Here is a 16679-nt window from a genome sequence, read left to right as displayed (position 1 = left end):
ACAGCGGACAGTTGCGGAAAGTGCTTTATCCGAGAGAAATGTAATAAAAACAATAAACGCACGCCAGCTACATAAAAATATTTTAAAACTTTATCATCTTTCTTAGCATTTGTTTCGCATACGAAAATTAACCACTGCACTAAACTAAAACCATGGTATAACCACAAAATAACAATGGTTTTGGAAAAACATAGTTAAACTAAATAATTAATACACAAAAAAACTTGGTTACAACACATTTTGGCCTACCACAAAAAATATGGTTTGGTTAATTTAAGTAGGGTTATTATTGTCTCAATTTTTACAATATCGGTTTTGTGTAGGATGTATTTAACCACAGTGCGCGTTTTCCTTTTTTTGCGCGTGGTAAGGTTCGCGTCATTGAGTTTCGTTTAATATGCGTCTTAGTAAGCAACAATAATAAATCAACAGATGGTGTTGCAACCTTACCTCTGATGGCACTAATAAAGCTTGAAATTATAGAGAATTATTGTCAAACCCTTTCCTCTACTGTAATTTTACTTCAATATAAATCTGAAAATGATAAACTATGCACAACCTTTTTTATCGCTTGTCAAATGGTAAAAACCGAAAATTCAACAACATTTATTATAAAATTCTAGTGGTAAATCAGACAGGAAATGTCTGAACAAATACACTACACTTTTTTAAATGTAGATATAATTTTAATTCAATGCACCTCTGTTACAATAATATATCAAATAGTTCACCCATAAATTAAAAATCTGTTATCATTCATTAAGCACAAAATATATTTTAGCAGAATTCCCAATCAACTTCTTCCAAAACACACACATTTCCCACAGTTCAGTTTTAATTTATCTAGCACAATAAAACAATTCAATGACAACTAAATCCTTACAGGAATGTGATTAGGTATTCTGTGTAGGCCTGTAAATATCTGAAAATCACAAACATGATAGGGTTGTTTGTGTCATCAGTCATAAACTTATAGAGATCACCACTGTCAGCCTGTAAAGAAAAAGACAACGGTCAACATGAGTATGGTGAATAAATACTGCAAACATCAGTAATGACATTTAGAACAGCAAGGCATTTGATGAGAGGACAAAGTTTATGTTCTAAAAACATTTTGATTGTTGCTAAGTTTCTTATTTATTTATTTATATATTTATTTATTTTTGAGTATTTCCACCAAAATTTAAAACAAACATACAGGAAAAGTGTAGATGTTAAAAAACAACAGATATTACAGTGCCCCCACACATACATTAGCAACATGTGTGTGTGTGTGTGTGTGTGTGTGTGTGTGTGTGTGTGTGTGTGTGTGTGTGTGTGTGTGTGTGTGTGTGATTGAGACTGATCTTGAATAAAATTAATATGCTTCACTGTTATTTTTCTATTATAATTTTGCTGTAGGTAGGGTTGAGAACCATTATGAAAGTGTGACAGATTGATTGCACACCAAATTCCTTAAGTTCAACATGAAACAATAAATGATAAAAAGGATGCCACTTGGAGATGCATCATTGAAGTAATAAAGATAAACTCACCTGACAAATCTACTCTTTGTAATTCAATCTGCTTACTCCCTCTTGTGGCCTGTAGAAAAGCTAAATAGGCCGTGTATTCATCATTATCAATTTTGATTTTCACAGAGGTGTTTTTGTTCTGAAAGGCCTTTTCCAGGGCATAATTGGTCAGCTTATCAAAGCTTTTCAGGTTCTGCCCACTTGCCAGATATTTCCACTCAACCTTGTTGCTAAGGGATGCCTCATGCCTTTTTCTTTCATTCCTTTCCACCTTATGGATCATTTCCCGAATGCGACTCTCAGCTGTGTGGACATCTCTCTTCAGTCCCTCCAATGTGATAGCAGAGTCTTGTTTTCTCTTCTCAAGTTTGATGCTCACGTCAAGCTCTCTCTGCATTGCGCTCAGCATTTCTGCATCCTCTTTGGTGAAATGACCAATAGCCGGATCACGGATTGGAAAGTTTAGATACTCTCCTAATATCAAGTTGTTGATGATATCCCTGGCTTTATTCAAGTCCTGTGCGGTCTCCCCACACAGCTGTAACACTGCTGGTTCAATTCCCTCGACCACCATCACCAACTCTTCATTTTTGGGAGATTCCCCCAAAAAGAATTCTTTTGTCCAGTCTGTGCGGAACCAAGAACCAGAAAGAAATCAGTTATATTAAATTACTAGGACAAATTGATCAAATGGTCATTCTCTTCATTTACTGACCTTTACATTTTTCCATAAAGCCTTTGTCCTCCTCCAATTTTTCACCTGATCGTTTGATCATGCTTTGGTGAAAATCTGCCACCATGCTCGTCTGGAATATGAGGAACTTTACCAGTTTCACATTCGTTGGTTTATTTTTCTTCACAAATTCAACAACAGCATCAACCATTGCATCTGCAACATCAGCTGGTTTTGCTCCACCCTTACCTAAAGGGTTAAACACATGTTAACCTAATGTTAAAAACCAAATCTTACGGTAAAGTGTTAAAAAAAAAATATATATATATATATATATATATATTAGGGCTGTCAAAAGATTAATCGCGATTAATCGCATCTAAAATAAAAGTTTGTGTTTACATAACATATGTGTGTGTACTGTGTATAATTATTATTTATATATAAAAACACACCCAATCATGTATATATTTATATATATATATATATATATATATATATATATATATATATATATATATATATATATATATATATATATATATATATACAGTCTTGTTCAAAATAATAGCAGTACAATGTGACTAACCAGAGTAATCAAGGTTTTTAGTATATTTTTTTATTGCTACGTGGCAAACAAGTTACCAGTAGGTTCAGTAGATTCTCAGAAAACAAATGAGACCCAGCATTCATGATATGCACGCTCTTAAGGCTGTGCAATTGGGCAAGTAGTTGAATTAGTTGAAAGGGGTGTGTTCAAAAAAATAGCAGTGTGGCATTCAATCACTGAGGTCATCAATTTTGTGAAGAAACAGGTGTGAATCAGGTGGCCCCTATTTAAGGATGAAGCCAACACTTGTTGAACATGCATTTGAAAGCTGAGAAAATGGGTCGTTCAAGACATTGTTCAGAAGAACAGCGTACTTTGATTAAAAAGTTGATTGGAGAGGGGAGAACCTATAAAGAGGTGCAAAAAGGCTGTTCAGCAAAATGATCTCCAATGCCTTAAAATGGAGAGCAAAACCAGAGAGACGTGGAAGAAAACGGAAGACAACCATCAAAATGGATAGAAGAATAACCAGAATGGCAAAGGCTCAGCCATTGATCACCTCCAGGATGATCAAAGACAGTCTGGAGTTACCTGTAAGTACTGTGACAGTTAGAAGACGTCTGTGTGAAGCTAATCTATTTTCAAGAATTCCCCGCAAAGTCCCTCTGTTAAAAAAAAGCATGTGCAGAAGAGGTTACAATTAGCCAAAGAACACATCAACTGGCCTAAAGAGAAATGGAGGAACATTTTGTGGACTGATGAGAGTAAAATTGTTCTTTTTGGGTCCAAGGGCCACAGGCAGTTTGTGAGACGACCCCCAAACTCTGAGTTCAAGCCACAGTACACAGTGAAGACAGTGAAGCATGGAGCATGATATGAGCATGTTTCTCTTACTATGGTGTTGGGCCTATTTATCGCATACCAGGGATCATGGATCAGTTTGCATATGTTAAAATACTTGAAGAGGTCATGTTGCCCTATGCTGAAGAGGACATGCCCTTGAAATGGTTGTTTCAACAAGACAATGACCCAAAACACACTAGTAAACGGGCAAAGTCTTGGTTCCAAACCAACAAAATGAATGTTATGGAGTGGCCAGCCCAATCTCCAGACAGGGAGCTACACTGCGACCAAAATGGTCGCATATGCGACCTTTTGAACTGCCGTTGCGACCCTAATTTTTAATGGGTCGCAAATGTGCTACCTAATGTTTTAGACAATATGCTATGATTTACTATGAGCATTAAACAGAAATGTGGATCTTAAGAATACGTTTTATAACGTGCTCTGAGCCATCAACACGTTGGCTTCATTTTGCGTGAAAGCACGTCGTGTCTCTCCCTATCAGTGTGCGTTTGCGTGCTCAGCTGTTTCTCAATTAATTGGGTGCGACGCGACGCAAGCGCAGTGTCTTCCTTGTTTCTGAACTTGAGCAGAGGTCTTTCTTCACTGAGGACGCGGGACCCGTATGGTTCCGGGTTTATATTTTAAATGGTCTGTCGGGTCCGGTTAGGTCCTAGTTTAATTACTTTGGGTCCCAAGTCTGATTAATGTTGTGTTTATAACCCGAGTCGATCGGAAAACGTCCATGAGCGCTACCGCGCTAAAGCTCGAGTGCAGTTTCAGCGTGCCTCCGGTTTCTATGGCGATGGTTCTTGTTACGACCACGCGCTGCATTTTCTTTCTCACATTTTTTTAATAATCTTATTATTAATTAACCATATATTTTCTAAAACCATATCCATATTAAGTTTGGACAGAGATTGTAGGAAAAAGCAATGCTAATGTCAAGCCAATTGCACTGAACGAGCAAAGCAATGTAAAGTCTGTCACCGTGGATTAAGCTTTTTAAATCGGCAAGAGAGAAATAGAAAGATAGAGCAGAAGCAGTAAAAGTGCCTTTCTAATAGAAATTATTACCATTATAACATCAGTCATAACATCAGTCACATTTATAATCTATAGACCTGCACTGTCTATTAATATACTATACATAGGGCCAGATTTACTAAACAGGGCAAATTAGCGCATGAGCGCAATTCCAAAAATGCGCTGATGGGAGTGGTGATATCTGCGGGTTATTTACTAAAAAAAGCGCTTTTTAAATAACACAGGCGCAACAGCTGATTTCCATAATGACCAACCAATCTACTAAGAGCAGCGCAAATTAGCGCATGGTTGCAAATAAGCAGAGATGATGCTCCTGCAGGTGCATGTGATATACAGGCCGATAAATAAAGGCAGAGAGACGCGTGAACTTATCTGGTAAAATGATCCTGGAAATCCTCTCCCTTCTACCATGCAGTCTCTGATTTCTGCGATGTCTCCTCCTAGCAACAACAATTGCAGCCATTTCGAGCGCAAAATGATTTAAGACATGCTTTTTTTCGGCGTTAAATAGTCGCGCAAATGCCATACATAACACATGCGCAAACATTAGTAAATCGCGTTGCGTGAATCATTTAAATAGTCTCCTCCCAAAATGTTTGCGTCTGAAAGGGAAACTCCTAGAAATGCATATGCAATCAGGTCAGTCGCAAAAAGAACTAGACCACACCTTTTCAGCGCTAATGATCCACTGCGCGTCTTTAGTAAATTCCGACATCGCTATTTACCGCCAAAATGATGGTTTACGCTGGCGCAAGCGCTTAGTAAATCTGGCCCATAGTATTGTATTATATTGAGTTTGATAAAAGGGGTCTAATTGCTTCATATATCAGTGCAAAAACAGTAAGTCTTTTCGTGGTGCTTTGACAAACAGTGTCAGCTTTTTTAATGGCAAAGAAAGTTTGGGGTGGTTAGATTGATGAAATATAATGTGAAATTAATATTAATTTTCAATGAATCAAAGTATTGTGTTGTGTCACACATTATTAGTTTTACATCACATGTATAGTAGACCATTATTTGCCAGTGGGTAATAATTGCCCTTTTCACCGGCTACCACCACCAAGTACATTTCAGATCTGTGGGAAACACTGCAACGTTTAAGAAAACAAGGCGGCATGTGGTTTAAAAGATGGCAAGTAAATTAAAAAGCATATCTGTATGCAATACAGTTTCATTATTGTTCATTATTATCCAGAGCGCCTTAATATAACTTGAAAAAAATATGTGCGACCAAATCATATTTTGCGCCAGTAACTGAAAAAGTTGGTAGCGCAAGTGCCACCAGTGGAAAAGGTTAGTGTAGTTCCCTGCCAGACCTTAATCCAATTGAGAACTTGTGGGGTGAAATCAAAAATGCTGTTTCTGAAGCAAAACCAAGAAATGTGAATGAACTGTTAAAGAATCATGGAGTGGAATAACAGCTGAGAGGTGCCACAAGTTGGTTGACTCCATGCCACACAGATGTCAAGCAGTTTTAAAAAACTGTGGTCATACAACTAAATATTAGTTTAGTGATTCACAGGATTGCTAAATCCCAGAAAAAAAAATGTTTGTACAAAATAGTTTTGAGTTTGTACAATCAAAGGTAGACACTGCTATTTTTTTGAACACACCCCTTTCAACTAATTGCCCAATTGCACAGCCTTAAGAGCGTGCATATCATGAATGCTGGGTCATGTTTGTTTTCTGAGAATCTACTGAACCTACTGGTAACTTGTTTGCCACGTAGCAATAAAAAATATACTAAAAACCTTGATTATTCTGGTTAGTCACATTGTACTGCTATTATTTTGAACAAGACTGTATATGGGTAGACTCTTGCATTCAAGTATGTTTACCTGAAGGTTACATAATTTTAATTGTCAATAAATTAAAGTATATAAAAGTTACCAGTGCCAAGAGCCGGAAAGGCAACAGATGACAGTTGGTTTGCCTCGCATCTCTTCAGAACAGACAAAACAACATCTTTAATTTCAGAAGGTGTATTATGACCAATGATATGGATGATTTTTCCACATGGGAGCTTCCCAGCTGAGGTCACAATCTCTGTTTGCTGTAAATTTGGTGAACCCCTTCCTATCGAAAAAAAAAAAACGCACTAATGTCACAAAAAAATGAAAGACAAATGTTTTAATCAAATGTTCAAGGATAAAACCGTAAATTATAAAGAAATACAAACCAACAATCTGTAAACATTCCTGTTCCACTTGAAATCCAGCAGCATCTAAAATTGCCTTTGATACTCCTGGATTGCAAAGAGAAATTGACAGTTACGTTATACATTTTTACTAGCAACCATTTAATTACAATGATATAAAAAATGAATAATATCAAAATATTGAAATTAAAATAAGAACCTGTTTTTAAAGAAAATGTGGGATTTGAGGAGTTGACAATTGCATCGGTTTTTTCTTTAGTTATGTCTCCTGATGAAACCTGCAGGGTCACTTCACCTATTTGCATAGTGATCACCCCATGAGAGGGAGTGGAGACCTTGCCAAAAAGCCCTAATGACAAAGAAAATGACAAAGAAAGAAGGATATATGGGAAATGAATACTAACCTGATACATCCTTTGATAAAATTGTACTATTTTGAATTTAAAAAGAAAATTAGAAAATGATATAAGTGTATGATTCTAAAGACTATATATATATATATATATATATATAATCTTTTAACAGTATACATACTGGGAACTATATTCTCAGAAGACGAAGCACTGCTACATGGGCGGAGTGATTTGCACAACTCTGACCGAACTCTCTGTTCCTCATCAAATCACTCCGCCCAAGTAGCAGTGCTTCGTCTTCTGAGAATATAGTTCCCAGTATGTATACTGTTAAAAGATCGCTGTGTCTCATGTCACCTTGTTATTTGTACACGGTGTGACTATACAAATCACAACACATAAATAGGAAAATGTTCGCGTTATTTTGTCACTTATTGGGAGCAGTTTGCTAGCTGGAGCCATTCACTTCCAGACTTTGTGCTAACCTAAGCTAGTCTGCGTCAGACAGAGTTACAGCACGCACGGAGATGAGAAAGGTATGTATGGACTTATCTAACTTTGGGGGATACGGTGAATAAGCTAAACTCCCAAAATCTGGGCGTGTTCCTTTAAAGATGGTATGAACGGAGAAAGGTTGACCAATTAAAGGGCAAGTTGATCATCCATTCTTGAAGAAATGGCCTAATCTCTTTTTTTTTTGGTGAGAATTTATTTGAGAAAAATTATTTTTGCTGATAGTCGGGAATTTACAGAATGTATTGTAGAAGAATATGAGAAGAAACATCGTTGCGTAGAGTGAGCAACACCGTGATTTGGGTAGTTTCCAATCCTGTAGTGTAAGCTTGCCATAAAGGATGTGTTTTAAGTTTCTTATTTGGTTTTCTTGTGTAAATGTCTAAAGTGAACTTCATATCCATTTACAATAGTAAACATTGTAACTTAATTTTTTATGACTATACTCAAAACTCTACTGTAATTTTTTTTTAACTGGTTAATAGATACAGTGTGTTTACTGAAATAAATCTTTCAACAAAATAAAGCTTAAATGCATTTGACAAACATAGAGAAATAGAAAAGTTTACCAGACGCCTGTGCTGACTTTTCATAGGGTTTTGTTTTAGGCATATTGTGGTGCTTTGCTCTTTTTGTGATGGGACTCTGAATCCCATTTCTGAAGATTCTGGTAAAGCACTAGTAGATAAAGCACACATATATATCATTACCATGAGCAAATGTGATTGACTCCAAATTCTCAAGTAATGTTTAAACAGTGATATAAACTAGACAAATGGAAACTTGAGTCTGAGACTCAAATATATCTACTGTTCAAAAGTTAAGGGCCATAATTTTTTTACACATTCTAGAACAACAATAAACTCTCAAATAGAGACAGAGCACAGTTATGCAAATTTGAAAACCACGCCCACCGGGGAGGAAAACAATCCAACCGTCTCCATTGACTTTGTATAGCGAGAGGCCGCCTCCTTGTCATTTCTGGCTTATAACAAAAAACCGAATAATGCCTAAAAGCTGCTGTGTGACAATATTTACAGCTAACATGCCAAAGAACCCAGAAATAAGTTTTTTTAAGCTGTCGAGCAGTAAAACCCAACCTTTAAGGAGAAAAAAGTGGATCGCCGACTACATTTCCCCCGAGTGGACGCAGTTCTACTAATAGGAGTACTATGAAAAGTTGCCTGTTTTCCACTTTTGTGTCTTTAAACGTTCGTTTTTTAAGGTCGACAGCTTATAAAAACTTATTTCTGGGTTTTTTGGCTTGTTAGCTGTACATATTGTCACACAGCAGCTTTTCGACATTATTCTGTTTTTTGTTATAAGCCAGAAATGACAAGGAGGCAGCCTCTCGCAATACAAAGTCAATGGAGACAGTTGGATTGTTTTCCCCCCAGTGGGCGTGGTTTTCAGGTTATGGCATGCTGCGCTCTGTCTCTATGAGAGGCCCTGTCCCAAATCAGAGTCCACACTTTGAAGACATCATGTAGTGCAGAGTTTAGGGACCCTTGATGTGAGTCCACATGGGTGCACCAGAGTCGTACTTTGGGACAGAAATAGGAAGAAAAGTGTACTCCGCCTGTCAGTGTACTCCTCCTTTCCGTCCTCTGATTGGTCTTTCGCAAGGACTTCTGGGCTGGTAAAGTGCGCGAAGCAGCCTGCTGTGCAGGATTCGCTGAAGACCGCATCAAGGGGGCAAAGAAGGCGCTGATGAGCACACTTCAAAGTGTAAAAATGACAGATGGGACACCATACGGACTCGTAGACTAAGCAAGCACGCGCAATTTAAGGCCACAAGACCGAAAGTCCACATGAAGTGTGCCATTTGGGACAGAGCCTAACTATGTCATGAGTCCATGAGATCATACTCCACCCACTGCTAATCTGTTTTCATAGTTGTTAATTGTTTCTGCCTTGTGATTGGTTCTTGTCTTGCATATTAACCCTGCCTGTTCAGTATTCAGTTGTTGTTTATGTGGTTCCTGTTCCATGTGGATTATATTAAAAATCTTCTTGCTGCATTTGGATCTGTGCCTTTGCCTGCCGCCTTTGTCTCAAATCACAACATTAATATTGTTATTATTATTTTTAATGAGAGTCATACCCTAGATAACTTTTAAACCACTGTGTATATAAATTAATTGTAATGCCACAGGTCTAGTAATAACTTACAGCATCTACAAAACCAACACATTTGCAACTTTACACCTTTGAGCTCTCTCTGTGTGAGAGATTTTTTAACATAAATTGATTTTGAATAGTTTTCCTCCATTTAAACACTTACATCTAAACTTTGTCTGTCAGATGGGTGCACAATCACAGCTATTTCTGTGAGGTTTTGAGGGGTGTATTCCTGGACTTCGCTCAGTATGATCCTGGCCACAAGATCCTTAGGAAAGCCAAGGTTTCCAGTACCAATAGCTGGGAAGGAGACTGAAGCCATCTGCAGAGTTTCTGCTTTTTTTAGACAATCTCTAATGATCTGACCAAGTACCTTTTGAAATGAAAATAAGATATTATTATTACAATTTTTCAACATACATTAAACAGCATAAAATAACTAGAAATGATATTGCAATCTATATACTGTTAATTAAATTTTTTTTATATTTTAAATACAACCACAATTGTCTCACCCTGTCTTCTGAGGCTCGACCACCTTTCCAAAATGGGCAAACTACATGGAAGACTCTTTTACATTTCAGTTTATACCCATCTGTGATGACCATCTCTCCATTATTCAGCCTGCCTGCATGAACAGTTGTAGTGATCTCTTTTTGGAGTTGATGACCGGCAGCCTGAAGGAGTGCCTTGGAAATGGCCCCTTTACTGAGGTCCAGGTCTTCTGATACAGTGTTTACAATGACATCAGTCTGCAGGTGAAAGTAGAAAGGTCTATCAAAGCTGACTATAAAAAATGTCCCTTTAAGAATCCAAAGACATTTTACAAATCTATGGGATCACATGGATTATATTTATGATGGATAAATGCTCTTTTTTGGCTTAAGCCTCTGAACCTGGATGAGCTTAAAAATCAACCACCATTCAGTTGCATAACATTTGCAAGTCAAATACACCTATGGCATGAGGTAAATTGTGGGCTGCTTGTCATTTCGGGGGTGGTAATCCTTCAATGCGGTCATTGTGGTAATCCAAGATTCACTTACCTTTGCATCCTGGATGTTCCCTTTGCTCAAAATGAGTTGTAATCCACCTTGTGTAGTTTTGGTTTCAAGAACACTCGACCCATCAAACGACTCTGATCTGCCACCAGAAAAGTTGGTTTCTTCTCTCCATTGTGGTTGTCTTTCAAAGTCTCTATTACCATGTTTTTTCGGCTCATTATTGTAATTTCCAGATTCTTGGCTTCTTTGTCCGTAATATCCTTGGGCATGACCACGGTTGCCCTGACCTCTCTGTACATAATCGCCACGGCCACTAGGCTTGTTTTGATGAGGGACATTCATTTTGGGTCTAAAATCAGCAAAGTACTTTCCCACAGCTTGAGCCATGGCATTCACACTGGTGCCATTATTGTCAACCAAGTGAATCTCAGTAAGTGTACTTCGTGAGCCATTGCGGTTCTGATTATCAATGAACTCCCGCACCTCCTTGGCAATTGTTTCTGTGCATAGTTCGAGAGGACAGCCAAATATCCCTGAGCTGATAACAGGAATTGCAATGGAAGAGCAGCGTTTGCCTGAAGCCTGCTTTAAACTTTCCCTCACAGCACTTCTTAAATGTTGCACTACACCATGTCTGTCTGAACTGTTGTATCGAGGTCCAACAGCATGCACTACATATTTACAGGGAAGACGTCCAGCCTCAGTGATGATGGCATCCCCGGGCCGCAGAGGTCCATTCACTTCAATGTACATGTTACAACAGTCCTGCAGATCTGGTCCAGCAGCTTGAAGAAGTGCCATGGCTAATCCACCAATGTGCTGCAGATCTTCATTAGCTGCATTTACCACAGCATCCACTTTTAACTTGCAAATGTCTGCCTTTCTGACTTTTACGGTTACTCCACCCGGAATCCGAACCTCACCAATCTCCACAAAATCGTCAAAACTACCTTTGTTTAAATTCTCTGCCTCTTCCTCCAGCATGTGATCTTCCTGGAGCACAACCACAAATCTGTTTTCCTTCATGAACATTGACAGCATTAGTTTACCTTCTTCCTTAAAGTATTTCTTTGCTCCTGCCTTTTTAATGATCAGTGTGTCCGTGTAGAGAGCATCTGCCATCTTTTTAAAGAATGTCATAGCTTCCTGGACCAACATTCCCTCTCCAGAGACCTTGATCCGTGGTCTCTTAGAATCAAAATGCACTGACACTTTATCTGACTTCAGAAAATGTTTCCAGTCCTGTGACTTTCTTACTTTTATGAATTCAACCACTGCATGTGACTTAACACGAACATCCTCTTCAATTCTAGTGTGTTTCTCAATGAAGTCTCCTAATGTCTGGCTGATCTCTATCACTGGTTCTTTAAGTCCAGACACTATTACTTTGTCTCTTTGTGTTGTGTTTATAAACACTGTCTTCTTTTTGGATGTACTGTAAAAACTTTGCTGTTGTTTAATAAGATCTTGCCACTCTGGCATTGCAAGCACACCCTGATCTTCTACAATGATGTATTTAGTTTCAAGAACCACATTCAACCTCTTCTGTGCCTCAAAATGTGCTCTGTCTGTGCTTCCAATCAAAACAAGATCTCCATTTTCTTCTGTGTATACAGCACTTATTCCATGAGACACAAACAGGTCTTTGGACATCTCATCACAATCCACTGATCTCAAGAACTCCAGTAATGAACGATCAATCTTTAAAGGCGTCTGTTTCATATTTAATTGCTTCCCTTGAACCCAATTCTTGAAGGTAAAAATTTCAGTTTGTACACCTGATAAAGACAATTTGTTCATTTTCTTGTTGTAATCAAGGCGCAGTTGTGGAGAAGCAGCTGTAGCGGTTTGCAGACCATCCTGTAGAAGCAGGGAGTACATGCCAGGTGTCATCTCCATGTGTTCTGTGACACTGCTCCTCTCTCTCTCTATTTGAGCTGATGATCGCTCTAACATTTTCTCCAAGAGGGGTCTCAGGTCATTTACATCACGGGCCAAACCTGCCACTGTTAGGACCCCTTTAGATGAATCCATGTGTGTAAAAACCAGATCTTTCACCACTTCCTCTATATTATCCTTCACTTTGGCCAACAAGAGGTACGATACTGGCAACTCAAATGCTTTATAGTTGGATGTGATGTTTTCAAATGCATCTGAGGCATTCTTTCTCCAACTATCAACATGTTTTCTGGTTAAACCTTTCTGTTTCAGCAATGCTGGATCAGGACTGAGCAGAACTTCAGGTTTGTCTATGTTTATTTGGCAGAAATGTGAGCTCATATTATCACTAATAGAGGAAATTAGCTTATTTTTTAAAAGGAACTCCCTGATGGCAGGATGTATATTGACTTTGAAGGGTTCAGGAAGTTTCCATGTTGGTCTGTTGCTACCATACAATGCTGTACCCAAGGATTTATAGTAGGGGTAGACCTTGACTGGAACATCACTGATGATATGCTTTGTCTTCAATATCTTTTCTTTGTCTGACAAAAATAAATACAATTTCAAAGTAAATTGATGTATTTTTTTTCTGAAATAGAATGATCTATTCTGGCTAACTTAGGTACGTTGGACAAACAAGAGGTACCCTAAAAAAATGTATACAGCAATTGCACCCTCAATTCCTAGTTTGCCCATAAAAAATAGCAGAAATAAAGCAGCAAATGCAGATGTATTACCTTCTTCATTCTTAAATTTTATAATGGCCGCTTGCTCCATTGGCAATGTGATGGTTTCTTGTACCGGACCACCCCATTTTTCAAAATACAACTCCAGCAGCATCTTGTTGGCATCCGATGGAAGATTCTCCACCCTCACACATGTGCTCCTCTCCAAGGCACGGGCCTTCAGACCATAGTCCTTGAACTTTTTGTGTGTCCTGCTCTCCTCAAGAAACTTCCCTACAGCTGTCAGAAATGTTATTTTACACACCAGATATATTTGATGATATAAATGACATACAATTAAAGAAAAAAGCTTATAATGTACATCTATAATCCCATTTAAAGGGAAATTCCGCCTTGAAATGATCCTAGGGTTAATAACAAACGTGTACAGAGTTCGACCGTTCACTGGAGTTTGTTTTCATGTTAGTCTAACGTGACCAGTGTTATTGCTAAACGCAAATTAGCATGTTATGGTAGCCTTCGGGGCATCAGTGCATTAAAAACGAAATCGCTATGTCTATACTACTAATAATGCTCAAAATAACCCCACACTTACACTGTAGCACAATGAGGGTCTCTATATGTAAACCGAAGCATTGAGAACTTTGCAAGTGTACAGGCAGTTTATTAAAAATAAACACTTACCGTTCACGTCTGGATCACATATCCATGCGGGCGCCATCTTGGGAAAACTAAACTCTCGCGTGAAACGTTGTTGCCCGTTGTTGTGGAACAGGTGTTGTGCTTTCACGCGAGAGTTCAGTTTTCCCAAGATGGCGCCCGCATGGATATGTGATCCAGACGTGAACGGTAAGTGTTTGTTTTTAATAAACTGCCTGTACACTTGCAAAGTTCTCAATGCTTCGGTTTACATATAGAGACCCTCATTGTGCTACAGTGTAAGTGTGGGGTTATTTTGAGCATTATTAGTAGTATAGACATAGCGATTTCGTTTTTAATGCACTGATGCCCCGAAGGCTACCATAACATGCTAATTTGCGTTTAGCAATAACACTGGTCACGTTAGACTAACATGAAAACAAACTCCAGTGAACGGTCGAACTCGGTACACGTTTGTTATTAACCCTAGGATCATTTCAAGGCGGAATTTCCCTTTAAGACTAAGGTATGGATGGACCACTTACCACTGGGGTTTTTAAAGGTCACGACTGCTGTGTTTAATTCTAGCAAGTCCACAGTAAAGTCCTTTTCAGAAAGACCACTGACATTCTCCACCAAAAGAGACAAAATATTTTCTGCATTGTCATCTACAACGTTTTCCAGAACTACAGCAAGTGACTCTTCAGGGTTCTTCACATCTGGATCACTTTCAGTCGGAGGTGCACTTTGAACTTCAGGCAAAATAAATTAACATCATGTATTAAAGGTTAAAGCTTATATAGCAATGGCTCATTCAAGTTAAACCTAAACTAATAAAACAACTAAACACTTTTTTTGGTAGTTGCCGTATATGATTTGACTCAGTAATTTATGAATCTTTACCATAAACATTTTTAAATACATCAGCAATCAATAAACCTAAACAATAAAATGCCACATACATAAGCAACCAGAAACCTATTACTTACTGGGTTCTTGATATCCAGATGCTTCATCTTCCTGAAACAATAATACAATTCTTAATAATCACGTGTAAGGAGAACGCTGTCAAACAAGTACAGTGACTCAAACTCCACACACTCAAAAATAAGGTAATGCATTCTTAACTTCATATGCGGCTGCGCATACCGATCATCTAATGACGTCAAAGTACTGCGAGAGCGATTCGAGAGTAAACAACTCCGTGTGATTTCGAATCGCTCTCGCGGTCCTTTCACGTAATTTCACCCGTCATATTTTAATATACCGTCCACATATAGTTGTGAAATAAGCACTGATACTATTGTATTTTAAGAAAACATTAATAGTGTCCTTACCAACTGTATGCTGCTGTCTGGTTCTTTCAATGCAAGGCTGGATTTGCTCACTTTTAACTTGATTTCGACATTGTCAACAATTATCACGTGATCCGTTTTGGAGAGGACGTCATCTCGGACTGTCAAAGTTTAGTAAGATAACATTTGAAACAATTATGGCCTGCACTGCATTGACAGTCGATACAAACGGTATACTGATTTGGGACATTTACGTGTATTTTATAACTAATTTTCAGTTTTAAAATACACTTAATTGTCTTAACTTTTATAATAAGTAATTATAAAACTAACAAACATTATCAATTAAATATTTTTAAAAACATTGTATCTATATTTTTGTTAAGCACTTACTGGCCGATGATTTAAACCGAACTGTAGCAGCGCTGCTGTTTTCATTGACTTGTAAGACGCAGTCTCCTCCCTGCGATTTCTTCTTACTTTGAAAGTAAATCTGGAGTTTATTTTTTAAACTTTTTGCATGTTCAGGCTTCCAGTTCCCCTCAACAACGATCGGGTAAGGATATTCCTCCATACCGACACTATGAGCACTAATAAGGAAATGACTGGCAAGTCTGTGTTATTACTCACTCAGCTTATTTTCACTTTTGTTTCTGCGGTATTTTACAGCTGTCCGCATATTTTAGAGGAAGACAATGCTCTATTATGAATGCCTCAATATTTAGGATATCCGTTTTGTGTACATTTAACCGCGATGAGCGTGGATTATCTTTTTGCGCGTGCTGTTATTTAGTAAAGGTTTACGTCATTGAGTTTCGTTTGGTGACACGCGGCTAGTCAAATATCCAAAAGTTTCAACAGATGGTGCTGTGACTTCACCTCTGATGGCACAAATAAAGCTTGAAAATATTAGAGAAGTATTGTACATATGGGAAAATAAAAAAGGTTTCCTCTACTGTAAATTAATTACCTGGATGCATACATCTAATAATTGCCATTCAGCCTTCAATTCTATTCTATCTAATGCAAAATTGTATTAGAATCCTCGTAAAGTTTGTCATGATATTGGTTTGATCTCCTGTCGCCATTTACCGTTTATTTAACAGCTTGTCAACACCCTGTTCACCTAATACTGACAGTGGAGCTGTCCTTCAGATCATTGCAGGTCAAAGTTCATTCATTCATTCTCTGCAAACCAGCACCAAATCACAACATATGCTGGTCTTGCTGGTATGCTGTTTTTTCAAGCAGGGTCACCGTATCCCCTAGAGTTAGAGAAGTCCCTATACCTTTTACATCACTGTGCATCCTGTGTCTGAAGCAACCACTGCTAGCTTAGCTT

At 38.1% G+C, this 16679-nt stretch overlaps 1 protein-coding gene across 1 annotated transcript in view; it reads right to left on the bottom strand.

Moving 5' to 3' along the window:
- Window positions 1–16159, bottom strand: part of LOC135779472 (uncharacterized) — a 29298-nt gene extending 13139 nt beyond the window's left edge. The window contains exons 1-15 of the mRNA XM_065290184.2: window positions 15731–16159; window positions 15380–15498; window positions 15032–15062; window positions 14588–14794; window positions 13455–13682; window positions 10819–13259; window positions 10288–10524; window positions 9936–10145; window positions 8221–8329; window positions 6985–7134; window positions 6807–6872; window positions 6518–6703; window positions 2230–2436; window positions 1536–2141; window positions 451–461 (exon numbers count right to left, since the gene is read on the bottom strand). Of these exons, the coding sequence (XP_065146256.1) occupies window positions 451–461; window positions 1536–2141; window positions 2230–2436; window positions 6518–6703; window positions 6807–6872; window positions 6985–7134; window positions 8221–8329; window positions 9936–10145; window positions 10288–10524; window positions 10819–13259; window positions 13455–13682; window positions 14588–14794; window positions 15032–15062; window positions 15380–15498; window positions 15731–15911 (4989 nt within the window). The 5' untranslated portion in view covers window positions 15912–16159. The remainder of the gene's footprint in view (window positions 1–450; window positions 462–1535; window positions 2142–2229; window positions 2437–6517; window positions 6704–6806; window positions 6873–6984; window positions 7135–8220; window positions 8330–9935; window positions 10146–10287; window positions 10525–10818; window positions 13260–13454; window positions 13683–14587; window positions 14795–15031; window positions 15063–15379; window positions 15499–15730) is intronic.
- Between the last annotated feature and the right edge of the window lie 520 nt (window positions 16160–16679).

Source organism: Paramisgurnus dabryanus, chromosome 10, assembly GCF_030506205.2.
Source record: "Paramisgurnus dabryanus chromosome 10, PD_genome_1.1, whole genome shotgun sequence".
Lineage (NCBI taxonomy): Eukaryota > Metazoa > Chordata > Actinopteri > Cypriniformes > Cobitidae > Paramisgurnus > Paramisgurnus dabryanus.
The sequence above is the reverse complement of the archived record's forward strand: the minus strand, read 5'-3'. Positions and strand labels throughout refer to the sequence as shown.